Source organism: Mizuhopecten yessoensis, unplaced genomic scaffold, assembly GCF_002113885.1.
Source record: "Mizuhopecten yessoensis strain PY_sf001 unplaced genomic scaffold, ASM211388v2 scaffold3575, whole genome shotgun sequence".
In the NCBI taxonomy this organism is placed as follows: Eukaryota; Metazoa; Mollusca; class Bivalvia; order Pectinida; family Pectinidae; genus Mizuhopecten; species Mizuhopecten yessoensis.
The window spans coordinates 886,245-899,431 of NW_018405113.1; the positions used below are offsets into that span (position 1 = coordinate 886,245).

At 32.7% G+C, this 13,187-nt stretch overlaps 1 protein-coding gene across 1 annotated transcript in view; it reads right to left on the bottom strand.

Annotated features, from left to right (window-relative positions):
* Window positions 1–7,838: 7,838 nt before the first annotated feature.
* LOC110447683 (serine/threonine-protein kinase 33-like) overlaps window positions 7,839–13,187 on the bottom strand; it is a 31,692-nt gene continuing 26,343 nt past the window's right edge. The window contains exons 8-12 of the mRNA XM_021493528.1: window positions 12,515–12,627; window positions 11,409–11,494; window positions 10,032–10,235; window positions 9,581–9,649; window positions 7,839–9,148 (exon numbers count right to left, since the gene is read on the bottom strand). Of these exons, the coding sequence (XP_021349203.1) occupies window positions 8,942–9,148; window positions 9,581–9,649; window positions 10,032–10,235; window positions 11,409–11,494; window positions 12,515–12,627 (679 nt within the window). The 3' untranslated portion in view covers window positions 7,839–8,941. The remainder of the gene's footprint in view (window positions 9,149–9,580; window positions 9,650–10,031; window positions 10,236–11,408; window positions 11,495–12,514; window positions 12,628–13,187) is intronic.

Consider the following 13,187-nt stretch of genomic DNA (forward strand, 5'->3'; position numbering starts at 1 on the left):
CCCCAATGCTCATTTATTCGAGTATATGATTACTGGGGGTTAATTTTACCGAAAGTCGATCTCAACCCCTAAAACATGTAAAATTACCTTGAACACCTTAGTTTAGGTCCAAATATAGCTGTAACAAATTATCAGGTCCCTGTGCTAACAAGCATATGTCCTTCAATTCAAAAGTGGCACTTATATTTTCCATATTAATATGTCCTAGTAGTAGCCATGGTGATATATCCTGCAGTATTACATAGTACTGCTCCAGATGTAGGTCCTGCAGTGCCATTGGTATATGTTCTACTGTACCGCTAGCCACATTAGATAGGTATTTGAATATCAGTGAAACATGCAACTTAAACAATTGAAGTATGTCCCAGCATGAAGCCGTCAACACCCGAAGCACTGCAAGTTACCTGCAAGTTGATGCTGTTCGACGGCCCTTTGCAGTATCGCCGTAATTGTAAATGTAAATGTAAATGCACTATGCGCTAAAGTGGAAGTGAAATCTGAAAAAAGGCAAGCGCTTCCGCTACCACAAGTGGCACCCGTCCCGTTACATCCAAGGTCATTTACTGACTAGTGGTATGGTACAAAGTAGGTGTATAGTGTATCTCATGTCAATGATTATAAACTGGCACTGTTTAACATAATGCAGAACCGTTCATATACTGATGTACAGTCGTTAATCAATAAGGAGTGTTCTTTCAAAGATGGCGGCCGTAACAGATAGCAGAAGGTATTTGTCCATTTCAGACCTGAAAACTGTTGTTTCTAAACATGATCTGAGCACGGCATGTAGCAACGTGAATCGGAAAAATGTGCAAAAAATCTCATTTCGCCCTCAGTTACCATCAAATACTTCTAAAAGTACTTGCAAACCAATCACAAGGCTGGCCAAAGCATTGGTTTTACCAGCGAGGCGTGAAACGCCGTTTAAATATGGTCTTTTCTTATTATATGGTTACTTTTGTAAGATTTCCTTCATAAGTCTAGACCCCTAATGAGATAAGTGTACAACATATGGGCTATTTATATTTAAAACCCCATAAAATTAGAGAAAGACAAACGACCGTTTTGTACATGTCAAGAATTGGTCTCTTTAAGAAATTTTGATGGGATTTGCAATCCAGTGTTTTATTCAAGGAATGGTCTTCAAAGATTTGGCTAAGTTGAAATGTATGCAGTGCCTGAAAAGTTTCACAATAAGTATTTATAAATGTGTATTATCTTTATAGATACATGTACTGGTGAGAAGAACTAGAAATTAAGGATACTACCACATCTGCCAACTTGGCCTTTTTGTCTTGATTAACTTCTAAAACATGACAACAATAAACATATTCCAACTAGACTTTATGACAAACGTGATTATTTTGGGTTTTCCAATTCGTTAGCTTTCTGTTTCTCAACAGTAACGTTCAGTCATATATGATAGTGATGTAAAAATATAAAATTTCAAAGGTAAATGTGCTCCAATAAATTTATTAAACAAAATACTCAAGTGTCCCTTTCAAAGGGCTAACTATATGACACTAAAGGTATTTCACATCTTATTTATGGATGGTATAAAATGCGTTAATATTTAACTGAAAAGTGTCAATCATTAGCCTTTTGAAAGGCTATAGGCATAGCATTTCATCATAAATCATCTATTTTACCAACCCATTTAATAACAAACAACACATACAGTCCCCTTGGGCCTCTTACTGATTTTCAATACTATGTAGCAAATCGAGTCTGCTTTGTTATCAACTCAACAAATATGATTACAAACACAAATAAGATAACAATTCATTTTTTTTTACTTTTTTATTTTCAAGATAACTTGGAATGGAAGATTTCTTTGCAAGGAAAGGTTTATCGGATTGTGAAAGAAATAATGAAACAAACTAAAAATCCAAATTCAAACAAGGAAATATTGTAAATTAATCCAAATCTTACCTATTTGGCACAAGCTAACAAATACATAAAAACTGCAAAATGCCTTTTTTTTAACGTTTCTCCAATATCCATACTTGAGTTTGTAATGTTAATTTTTCGTCACGTTTTTATATAGTTTTGGACAAATTCGCAAAATTTAATATAAAGTATTGTATATTCTGTAAATAACAAATCTACTTATTGTTAATTTGAAGACATTCTCACTTATAGGTATTCATAGCTGAGGCTTTTTTTTTTTAGAATATGCTTCATTTATAGGCAAATATACTGGAAGCAATTTATATAACAAAACATAGCAAAGGTATCTGTTGTCTAGATAATAACACTAATATCTGTCATCTTTTTTGGACACACCATATATGGTCATGTCTTATACAAAAATCTTGACAAAAGTCTTGACACATCAGTTTTGGCACTCCTGTTCAAATAGATTTCCCATAACGGATGTAGATACCTTGAGAAGTTTTGGTAAAAGACTGAAAACCTTTCCTCGCAAAGCCTCCTTACCAGATACTGCTCACACAAGTGTATGTCCCTGCTGCTTCAGAACAAGTCATCTCCAATTAGTACTGTAAAACCAAACAAGGCAACACCCATGGTTTAATGATATAATAATGGTCCTTATAAATTATCTCTCAAAATACATATAAAATTTGTCCTGTATGTAGCTAGCATTATTTACAATGAGAGCATTTTAATGCGAAAACATGATGGAAAATAAACATTGGGAATGTTTCTTTCTCTTGTTTTCTTCAACAACTAAAAGATTTTTTTAAATATTAATTAATTCACACCCGAACTATACATTATATGTATATATATATGTATACATATTGATGGAAGCGAACTGTGCTTTGATATCACAGGCAAACACATATATAATTCACAGGCTGAACACTGTCGCAGGGACAATGCCTAATCCAACACCCTATCATGGTAACACAAAACGTTATATAATATTTCTACAAGTCATGCATAGTTACTCAACAAAGACAAGGAGAATGAAATGACAGCAGTTGTAAGAGAAACACAAGTTCAAAATTTTTAAACAATGTTTTTATCTACTTTTGCAGTTTCAAAGTGTTTCTCAACAGGGTCCGCAAAACTTATCATAAAAATCATGGAGAAACATCACAAACTGAAAGTGCCTACTGACCATTCAGCGAAGGATGTAGTCATCAGATTGAACCCACCAATAGATATTACAAAGGATTCTAAAACAATGTTGACTACAGTAAAATTCCTCTTTTTTGATTTGATGTAAGTGAAAAAGATGTAGGTCAGCAGTTCAGATAAAAGGTACTTATCCTGTGTCAGAAGGCTTCTCTTGGAGGTACTGATAAAAAAATCAGCTGTTTATATTGAAAATAATAGAAGATGGATTTTACTCTCAGACTGGTAAACCATAAGATGGATTTTACTCTCAGACTGGTAAACCATAAGATGGATTTTACTCTCAGACTGGTAAACCATCAGATGGATTTTTCTCTCAGAATGGTAAACCATAAGATGTTGAAGTAAAAACCAAACGAAGACAAAGGTGAAATGGTGTCAGATTAGACAGTTTGATAACATAATACAAACATCTATTAAAAAAGGTTTACACACATATATATGTTTTATCATTGTATATGGTAGAACTTGCATGAATTGGCACCAGTAGTGACAAAAATACCCAAAATAATGAAACAAATTCCTTATCTAACGCATTCAAAAGAAATCTTTCTACTTTCATGTTGTTTGTTTGTACACAAAGTGTAACTTCACCACTTCAGTGATGCCAAAGGAGACATGCCGATATCTTGGAAAAAAAAATCCAATGGGAAACCTGAAGTACTGGATCACAGCATTCCAGTGTCTATCGTTCAATTATCTACTATGAGACGAAGAGGATAGGCAGACACCTCGTCCAAAACTATTTACACGAATCACGATTAGTTGTGGCATAAAATCATAAAAATAAAGATAACAAAAAAGGTTTTTATAGTTTTAGAAGTATATGACAGCTAGGGTTGTCCATGGTGACAAACTGTGCATCATTTTGAACTGTCTCACATACATCACTGAACAGAAGTTGATTCCTTGTGAAATGGTTTTGAAAAGGAGTTTTATCCATTCTAATTTTATATGAAAAAAAACCCACCATTATCCAACTTAAAATCCGGTTTTAACTTACTCTTAGAAGATTCAATTTGTTCTAAATTTCCTATTTTATAGGGAATATTACATACAGTTTTTGTATCACTGTGATAATTTAACATTTACACAAAGAAATTCCGGTTTGCACACTACTGAATTTGCAGCTTTAAGTTGGATCGGTATGCAGTGCTAATATTTCTACTAATAAGTCATCTTGGCATTGAATTGAACATACAATGAAAATATCACTGCCCCAAAAACACTTTGTATACAGTATAATGATATCTTTTCTGACGGTCATTAACTTATTTATAGACTAGCAACAGTTGTCATTAATTTTCAAATTAATTGAAATCATAGTAAATGAAAGAAAGCATAATGATTGAGATTTAGTTTCAGCATCATTTTGAAATGGTTTGTCAAATTTAAAAAAAAAAAAAAACCTCATGAAGTGTGTTAAAAATAAGCATGTCTGGTAAAAGAATTACCTTGAATTATATTAATTGCACATTGAATACAAAACGATATAACACTAACTGATGTCTGATAAATGAAATGCTGGTCATGTGCAAAATCAAGAAGTCTTGAATACCACAATATGCATATCTTAATTATACACCACATCACTTTTAAACTGACGAAGTTGGTGAATTAAATCTGTCACTTTCCTAAAATTATTGAAATACTATCCCATTTCAATAAGATACTGTAAAAGGGAAACAATTTTGTGGGGCAGTTTCTTTGAAACTATCAATTTTTTATGGTATGAAATTTTCGATATTTTTTTTGTTAATTATATCAGTAATAAGCCAGTTTCCATACCTAAAAATATTTATACCATATGCATGAGTCTTGTATCAAATAAGAACTCGGAAAATACAACCAACAAAAAAAAAGATCAGCTCACAAAAATAATAACTGTTACAGTAGACAATGTTTTCTCTATAAAACAATTTCATCAGATTTGATTTGTCAACAATCAAAACAATTGTATGTATGATACAAAATATATTCTTATCACACATGTTAACAATAATGTAAGACAGCAGTCAATGTTTAAACACAAATCAGCAGTGAAGCCCATACATTTCTTAAGTTCTCTTAAAACACTGACTATTTTACCTAGGTATACTACAAAGCCATCAACTTAACATTTTTTTAAAAAACGTTTCACTTATTGTGATCCAAGGGCATCGTGTTATTAATAACATATGGGATATGAACATGTATATCGAGAAAAAAAAACAAAAACAAAAAAAAAAAACGATAATCATTAAAGTCAAAAGTCAATTTTTCATCAACCACTTGGCTACTGAATTGGTTTTAGTGCAAAACTATTCACTACAGGTAGGATTAAAAATATCTGACTCTACCACAATCCAAATTATATTTAAATGTTGTGATATGTTTCATCAAAATCTAAAATCACACAGCAACAAATTTGTCTGATAATTTTATTTGGCAAGAATATATTTCGTGACAAAAATTGATGTTGATGTTGATGTCAATTAAATTTCAATGAAATTTCAACCAGCCTAAACATTCAACCAGATTGAGACTTGTACATATCAGAAGTTTTTCAGTGAACGTTGTTGGCACTTCGGATCAATAAAAACTACTGTCAAAACTGTGTAAAATGGTGAGACAATTACGTTGACTCGGGTACCTTTCTAAATCAAGTGGGAAAAAAGTAGGAATCAAAAGAAATTGTTGTTTGAATGGTAAGTTTTATCATTTGACTTCCTGTTGTTACATGAAGCTGTAATTAATTTGTTTACTTATTGATTTTAATTGCCCATAGTAATTCATTTACTGAAGTCTCAATGTTAGCAAGGGGGACAATAGAAATAACACTGGCTTTTAAGAGATTCAATGTTTTAGCTAGCACTTTTTTATCAACATGTTTAATATAAGTACTTTAACAAAACCTGAGCTCTGAAGAACCTGATCAGCAAGAAAAGACCAGATGTAACTATGGACGGATAATACATATATGCCACATTATAATTTTTTGAATACAAGATACATAATCGACCACTCAATAATCTATTAATTGGACGGAGTATGGTCACACATGAATCAATTATCTGTAAATCTTGTTCTTTTTTCCAGATACGTTCATTCACATAAGGGTATGTGCTACTTGAATATGTACCTCCTTTTAAAAAGAGTTCCCTCCTTGAAAACCTGTAATAGATCTTTAATCTGGTCATATTATTTCTGAATTTGTGAATTGATGACATATTTTAAAAAGCTCAGCAAAATTGTGTGCATTTATTGATACACACCCTTAGTTAAACATGTTAAAGGGACATAACTGATAAAATATGTTAAAGGGAGATAACTCTTAACGAATTGGTTGTTCAAAGGGTAAAGAATCATTGAACTTTTTTGAAATTTATTCCATATATCCAATACATTTGGAAAGGTTATTTCCACAACCAAAGTGCTTTTATTTATCACATAATGCACTGTGTTATCAAATGAATATTAATCCATGTAATATGACCTATCAGCCCTGTGATTGGTTGTAAGTTTCAATTGTTTCAATTCTGACATCACGCCTAGGACAAGTACCTGACGTCACAGACTTACGCAATGGAGTCAAAATGGTGGCTTTTACATTTCAAGGTTGCATGAAAATTGTCGTTTTACACGAATAAATGCCACAAATCTTGATCATGTGATAAAAAGGATCTTACACTCGTTTTCTTTTCATATGAAATTTATGAAACTTGTCATAATTTTTTCATTTTAGCTCACCAAAGGCTCGCTAAATTGAAAAATTCATAGACTCGTTTCATAAATCTTATATGAAATGGAAACTCATGTAAGATCCTATATATATATATACAATAGTAGACAACAATGTTTTCCATAACAATTCAAAGCCTAAGGTAAAGGTGCCTTTATACCAGACATACTGAAGACGGGTATATCTTAGGTACTCAACGGCTTGAAATAAACACACACTTTTGTTTGATTCAGGTACTGATGTTTCAGTGTACCAATTTTTAATGGAATGTAAGTCATTCCTATTACAATTCTGTTCTAGGCTGTTCTGTCTAGCTAAAGAACAAACCATGGAGACATAATGATATAGTTTGCATAGGTAGTAACAACCGTAGAGCAATTGGATGAACACTAGTATACAAACAGCTCACACAATACACCATCCCACCCGTACTACACCATCCCACCCGTACTACACCATCCTACCCATACTACACCATCCCACCCGTACTACACCATCCCACCCGTACTACACCATCCGACGGGAGGAATGGTCACCATTCAATCATACACCATACACGAGACAGTGATTCCAATATTAGAGATACAGCTTTGATACAAATAAACTTATAAATCTTGTTCAGCCTACCAATCCATATACAATTATTGATAGTGTTCCTGTTGTCAATCTTTTATCCTAAATGTTCCAAGTACACATTTCTTTGCTGTTAGAATATTTCCCATATCAAAATATAACTTTTATTCACTTGCAGAGAAAAAACAATTCTGAGGTACGTTCTGTCAGAATATTGAGTAAGTCAGCAGTAATAAGCTAAGTCACAGTATATAAACAAATGACAAAATAAAAGTTTTATGTTTGACAAATGGGGAAAAAATGTAGAAAATAATCAAATTTCCGATTGAACACTCAATATCAATATGAATATAAATCTCTGTTTCTTTTTCTTTCAATACAATCATGTCATAACCTAAAATATTCAAATTAAAAAATACATAATTGAAAGCCATTTTATTTCATATAAGGAGTTATAAATACAGTAATAATATTATCATTTCAAAATGTAATGTCAACAAAATTGAAGAATAATAAGGTGTTGGTTTGAGTGTAGGGTAATAGATAAATTTCTTGAAATTTTACTTTCTATTTTTTTAATCCAGATTTTAGGAAAACATCGCTTTTAAAAATCTTCACAGAAAGTATGACACCTCATGATAGGAGGTTAGACTTTACTATCTAATATCTAAGGACATACTTTTTTAAATTAAACAAAAAATAGTTATAATACAACCAAAATGTTTGAGCAGTCACTCTTGTCGAATTGGTCATTAGCTTGTAGAAATACATGACAAAAGGCACAGTCAATAATAATAATAATAATAGAAAAAATAAGGATTAAATAAAGTAGAACTGAATACGCAGAAACAGTTTAGTTTGGCACAAGATCAGCAGGCAAATCATCAAAAGGAAAACAGTTCCCAAAGTGGATCTTGCATATTTTTTGGTTTGTTGATATGTTCTCTAAATCAAAAGATTTTACAGAAGAGAATCTTCTTCTTCAAAAACCACCAATTATGTTTTGTTCATAAAAGAGAATATTGTTCTAAACAAATATATTAAATGCAAAAAAATGCAAATCTAGCTACATTTTTATTTATTTTTTTACATTTTGAATCTTGGAATGATGCTTAACAACGGCACTTCAGAAACAATTTGTAAATAATACTCTGTCACAATAACATATATTTCCATGGAATGAATAAAACAAATGAAAGGAGTTGAACTGGACATCAAGACAATGAAACACAAACTTCAGCTTGTGCAAGCATAAAATGAGAAAAGAAAAAAATACATGGATCCTAGCACATGTCTATAAAGTTGGCCAGTCAATTGGTTTTGTTCTAACTTCACATCCAGTGTCCTTTAACAAAAAAATAATCAAAACACAGCCATTCATTTCATTCATACAACCTCCAAATGCTCTACATGAAACATGGGCGACCGACAAACTTTCGGTAAGCCGTAAAAACACATTAAATTGTATCCTAGTCTTCGTGTGTGTTTTAACCGTCCATGAAGGATATGAATCGCAATGCCTGATGATCTAGATGAACCAGACTATTTTCTGGTCCCTCTCCCCCTGGGAGCTGCTTGTCCAGCCCCTGTCCTGCCGCTATTGGCAACACCTTTTGTGGTGGGTGTGTTCGAGGTTTTTTGAAGAGAGGGGGACTTGGCTCCCGACCCCACAGAATTCCGTGACCCCGGGGTGAGTAAAGGTTTGCTTGGGTTCAAGGATTGACTGTTCGGTCGACTTGAGTTGGATACCTATAGAACCGATAAGTTGATACAGTAAAACAATGTACAAACAACCATTAACAACCACATGAAATTGGTTAATCATGGCAAGCAGTGGTATACCAAAACAATAGGCAACCGTACGTATTTAAACAATTACATCCACAGACTGAGTGAACTTTGTGTTGTATGAATAACATTCAAAATATATTTTCTTTGTGTTTGTATTCTCATATTAGTTTTTTCCTACACTTTTATAAAAACGAAAAGCTCCATTTATTCCCAAGACTTGATGTTACTCTCTGCTGAGAAGGAAGAGCTTAACGTTTATTCAGTAAAACAATACTGACCAATCACAGGAGAGCCAGTAACATGATGAATAAGTAAGAAGATATGAATTATTTTCCTACAGCCAATGATAAGACACTGGACAAAGACATAGACATTGGATAAAACACTTACAGGCTTACTGCCCCCTCCACACTTCTTTGTTCCACCAGATCCTTTCCTAGACTGCACATCCTGTGTTGTCTGGAGAAGCAAATTAATCACATAAATTTTTATGTAATAGGATTCATAAAAAGATATCAACTGGAAACCTGATTAAGGCAGGAATCAGAATGATCTAGGCAGCCTGATCAGTGGTGCTTGTGATCCCAAGCACGAGATATTCTTTCATATTTTCTTTAATAAATCAACACACAGATATTTATTTTATATCAATTAAAAAAAAAAAAAATGCTTTTTTTTCTTTTTTTTCTTTTTATATATTTTCTATTCAATGATGGCCTTGAAGCAGACCAACAGCAGAAATTTTGTGAAAAAAGCTGAATCTACAATCTGTCTCCATAAATCCATAAATATGCTAGAATCAATCTACCGAATACCAAGAATTTGACTTGAAGTGACTCACCTTGCCGTTGGCCTTATTTGAACTGCTCTGTGGTGCGGATTCTGGGATGACTGGACTGGTTCTATCTCCGTCTGTTTCGTCTGCCGTATCGGGGGTTCCGTCACCGTTTATTGCACTGTTTTGTCCCTCCTGTACCTTCAGTTCATCCTTCCACATCTTCATCATCTCCAGGACATTGTGGTGGTTACCCTCACTCACGTTTCCCTGTCAATCATATCCAACGTAACATATGTCAGGCACATTTCAGATAAACCTCCTCCTTATGAAGTCTGAGACTGTGAGTCTACCCTACAATATACTGTCTTAAGAAACATTTATTTAAATGGAATAAAGTTTCTTAAGACAGTACGTATTCAAATGAACTTTGCAAGGCATCCCAATTTTAAAGAGTATCCTGACATATCCCCGTGCAAAAGCCGACCAAGTAGTAGCGAAGTGGTCCATTATCAGCACTGCATTGAACATTGATTAATTGAATTTAAATTCATATTTTGCTCATTCTTAATATCGATGTTAATCATATCTAGAATTATTTACTACCTAAAAATAAGAACGCAAGCAGTTGTTATTGTACAGGAAAAAGAAACAAAATGAAAAAGAAGATACAGAATTCATTAGTATGCGAGACAATATGAAATACAATGTAATAATTGTCATGTACTCCACTGTATACTAACATGTGAACAATCAAAAATAAAATATGATAAAAAAAAATTAAAAAAATTTAAAGAGTGTCATTTTTGTTTATTCCAACTTGAGTAAAGTTTTCTGACTAGGACTCAGAATCATTTCTAAGCACGGTAAAACCTTGCTACTATTTGTCCATCAAAATCTTCCCATTTAAAATGGGTTTTACCTGTACAATGTATACATTTTAAAGAGATATATAAAAAGGAATTGTTTGTAACAAGGAACAAGAGGCCCAAGGGCCTTAGCGGTCACCTGAGTTATATCATAGATACTGGTAGCTTTATTTTATTGTNTTAAAGAGTGTCATTTTTGTATATTCCAACTTGAGTAAAGTTTTCTGACTAGGACTCAGAATCATTTCTAAGCACAGTAAAACCTTGCTACTATTTGTCCATCAAAATCTTCCCATTTAAAATGGGTTTTACCTGTACAATGTATACATTTTAAAGAGATATATAAAAAGGAATTGTTTGTAACAAGGAAAAATGGGACATTGAAATATGCTGACTGTAAGCACGGATCCAAATGAAACAAGGCATTATCATGTTTAAAAAGTTATATGGAAACATGAAAAGCACACAACAATTTTGAATTACCCTGCATGTGAATTGCCACTTGTACAATAACGCAATTCACAGCATTTAACACAGACAGCAGCATACATACACAAACTGTCAGTATACTTACAGTTATCCAGGGATGATATAGCACCTCACTGGCTGTTTTTCTGTGAGCTGGGTCTACTTTCAGCATACCCCTTATACAGTCCTGGGCTATAATGACAATTAAACCTATGGTTAAACAGACTTTTACACAAACATATATATATATGTTTTCAATAAGATTCATCAGTTTGGAAATATGTAATATTAAAGTCTTACTTTCTACACAAACAATTTATGTATTTAACGTGTCGCAGCGTTTCACGAGCGACTGGTCCCTTTGTCAAGCTACGACTGATAAGTGAGCAATGTGTAACAGTCCTAACTTGACAAAGGAACCAATCATTTTTGAAACGTTGCGACACTTTCAATACGTACACTTTTTGTGTAGAAATTAAATCTTTAATAAGATATTATAAGTATATATGTTTTTTGTGATTTCTGAGAGATGGTCCTTGGAACATTGACAGATTGAAAATCAAAATATTGACAGATTGAAAATGTATTACGGTATCAGTTTATATAAAAAAAACATCAATTACAGCATGTATGCTGACAACAAAATCATGATGCTGCGGTGGTTCCATAATCCTGTCATCATGTATAGTATGATTTCCAAGTGGGATTCTTTGATGGTCCTAGTGACCAGAGACAGTATCAATTGCCAGTAGGGCTGGGACAGGGATATTTGTTAGATTTTGTTTAACTTTAATAGATTTTGTCCAATATGTAAAATATATTTAAATTCATTTAAATTTGTAGCATTTTGTCCAATATGTTTTTAGTGTTTTATTCAATTGAGGGTCACAGATCATCAAAGTGGGGTTTGTGTTTAGACTACAAATTTAGAAAACATACTTGAAATTTGAAATGATAAATCGATATCAATGATATAATAAATCACAAAGTTCATATTTAAAATCTAACTCCAAATCACTGATAAAGAATTCAAAATGTTGGTTTCTAAAAGTCAGGTTTGTTATTGCAAAATCTGGGTGTTTTATCAGACAATGATTATTAACTTGTAACAAAAATGACTGTTGTAGTGCAAAATGTGTTAAATCAAGGTAGTTGTAAAACCTATGAACTGCCATTAAAAATAAGTACACTTTGATGTGTCTGTACACATACCTTCCTCACTAATGCCCTGCCATACTTCGCCTGAGAAATCAATCTCCCCTCGCTTAATCATATCATATAGCGTGTCCTCGTCTTTAGATCGGAATGGTGGGGAGCCACACAATCTATCAAAGGGAGGAAACAATTTACAAATCAGGAAACAAGTTACAAATCAATGTACCGGTAACAATAAGATACCCTGTTTACATACTCATGTTGTAGCAAAGTAAAAAAAAGTAAAAAAATAAATCAACCATGAATGCTTTAAAATTTTGAATACATTACAAATTTGTTACAAAAATCCTCCAGTGTTTGTGAAGCCATTATTTTTTTATGTTTGAACTTGCACAAACTAGTGAAAGTAATTTTACATATTTATACACAGGCAGCTGATCACATGACAAATTGAACAGAAATGTCATACACTGTAGTGAAGTAAATTTAGTCAACTTTAAAAAAGTGTTAAAAAACATTCTTTGAGAATATTTTTCATTTGATACAGTCCAAAATATGCAACAAAGTACAATATGAATAAGAATAAGATTTTTGAGAAATATTGAGCCACATTATCAAGCTACACTTAATCTCTTGGTACATGTATAAAACTAAAATTATAAATTTGAAGAGTTTTTTTTACATATCAAGCTTTTTCCATACCAGCAAAACGAAATGATAAAAATTACTG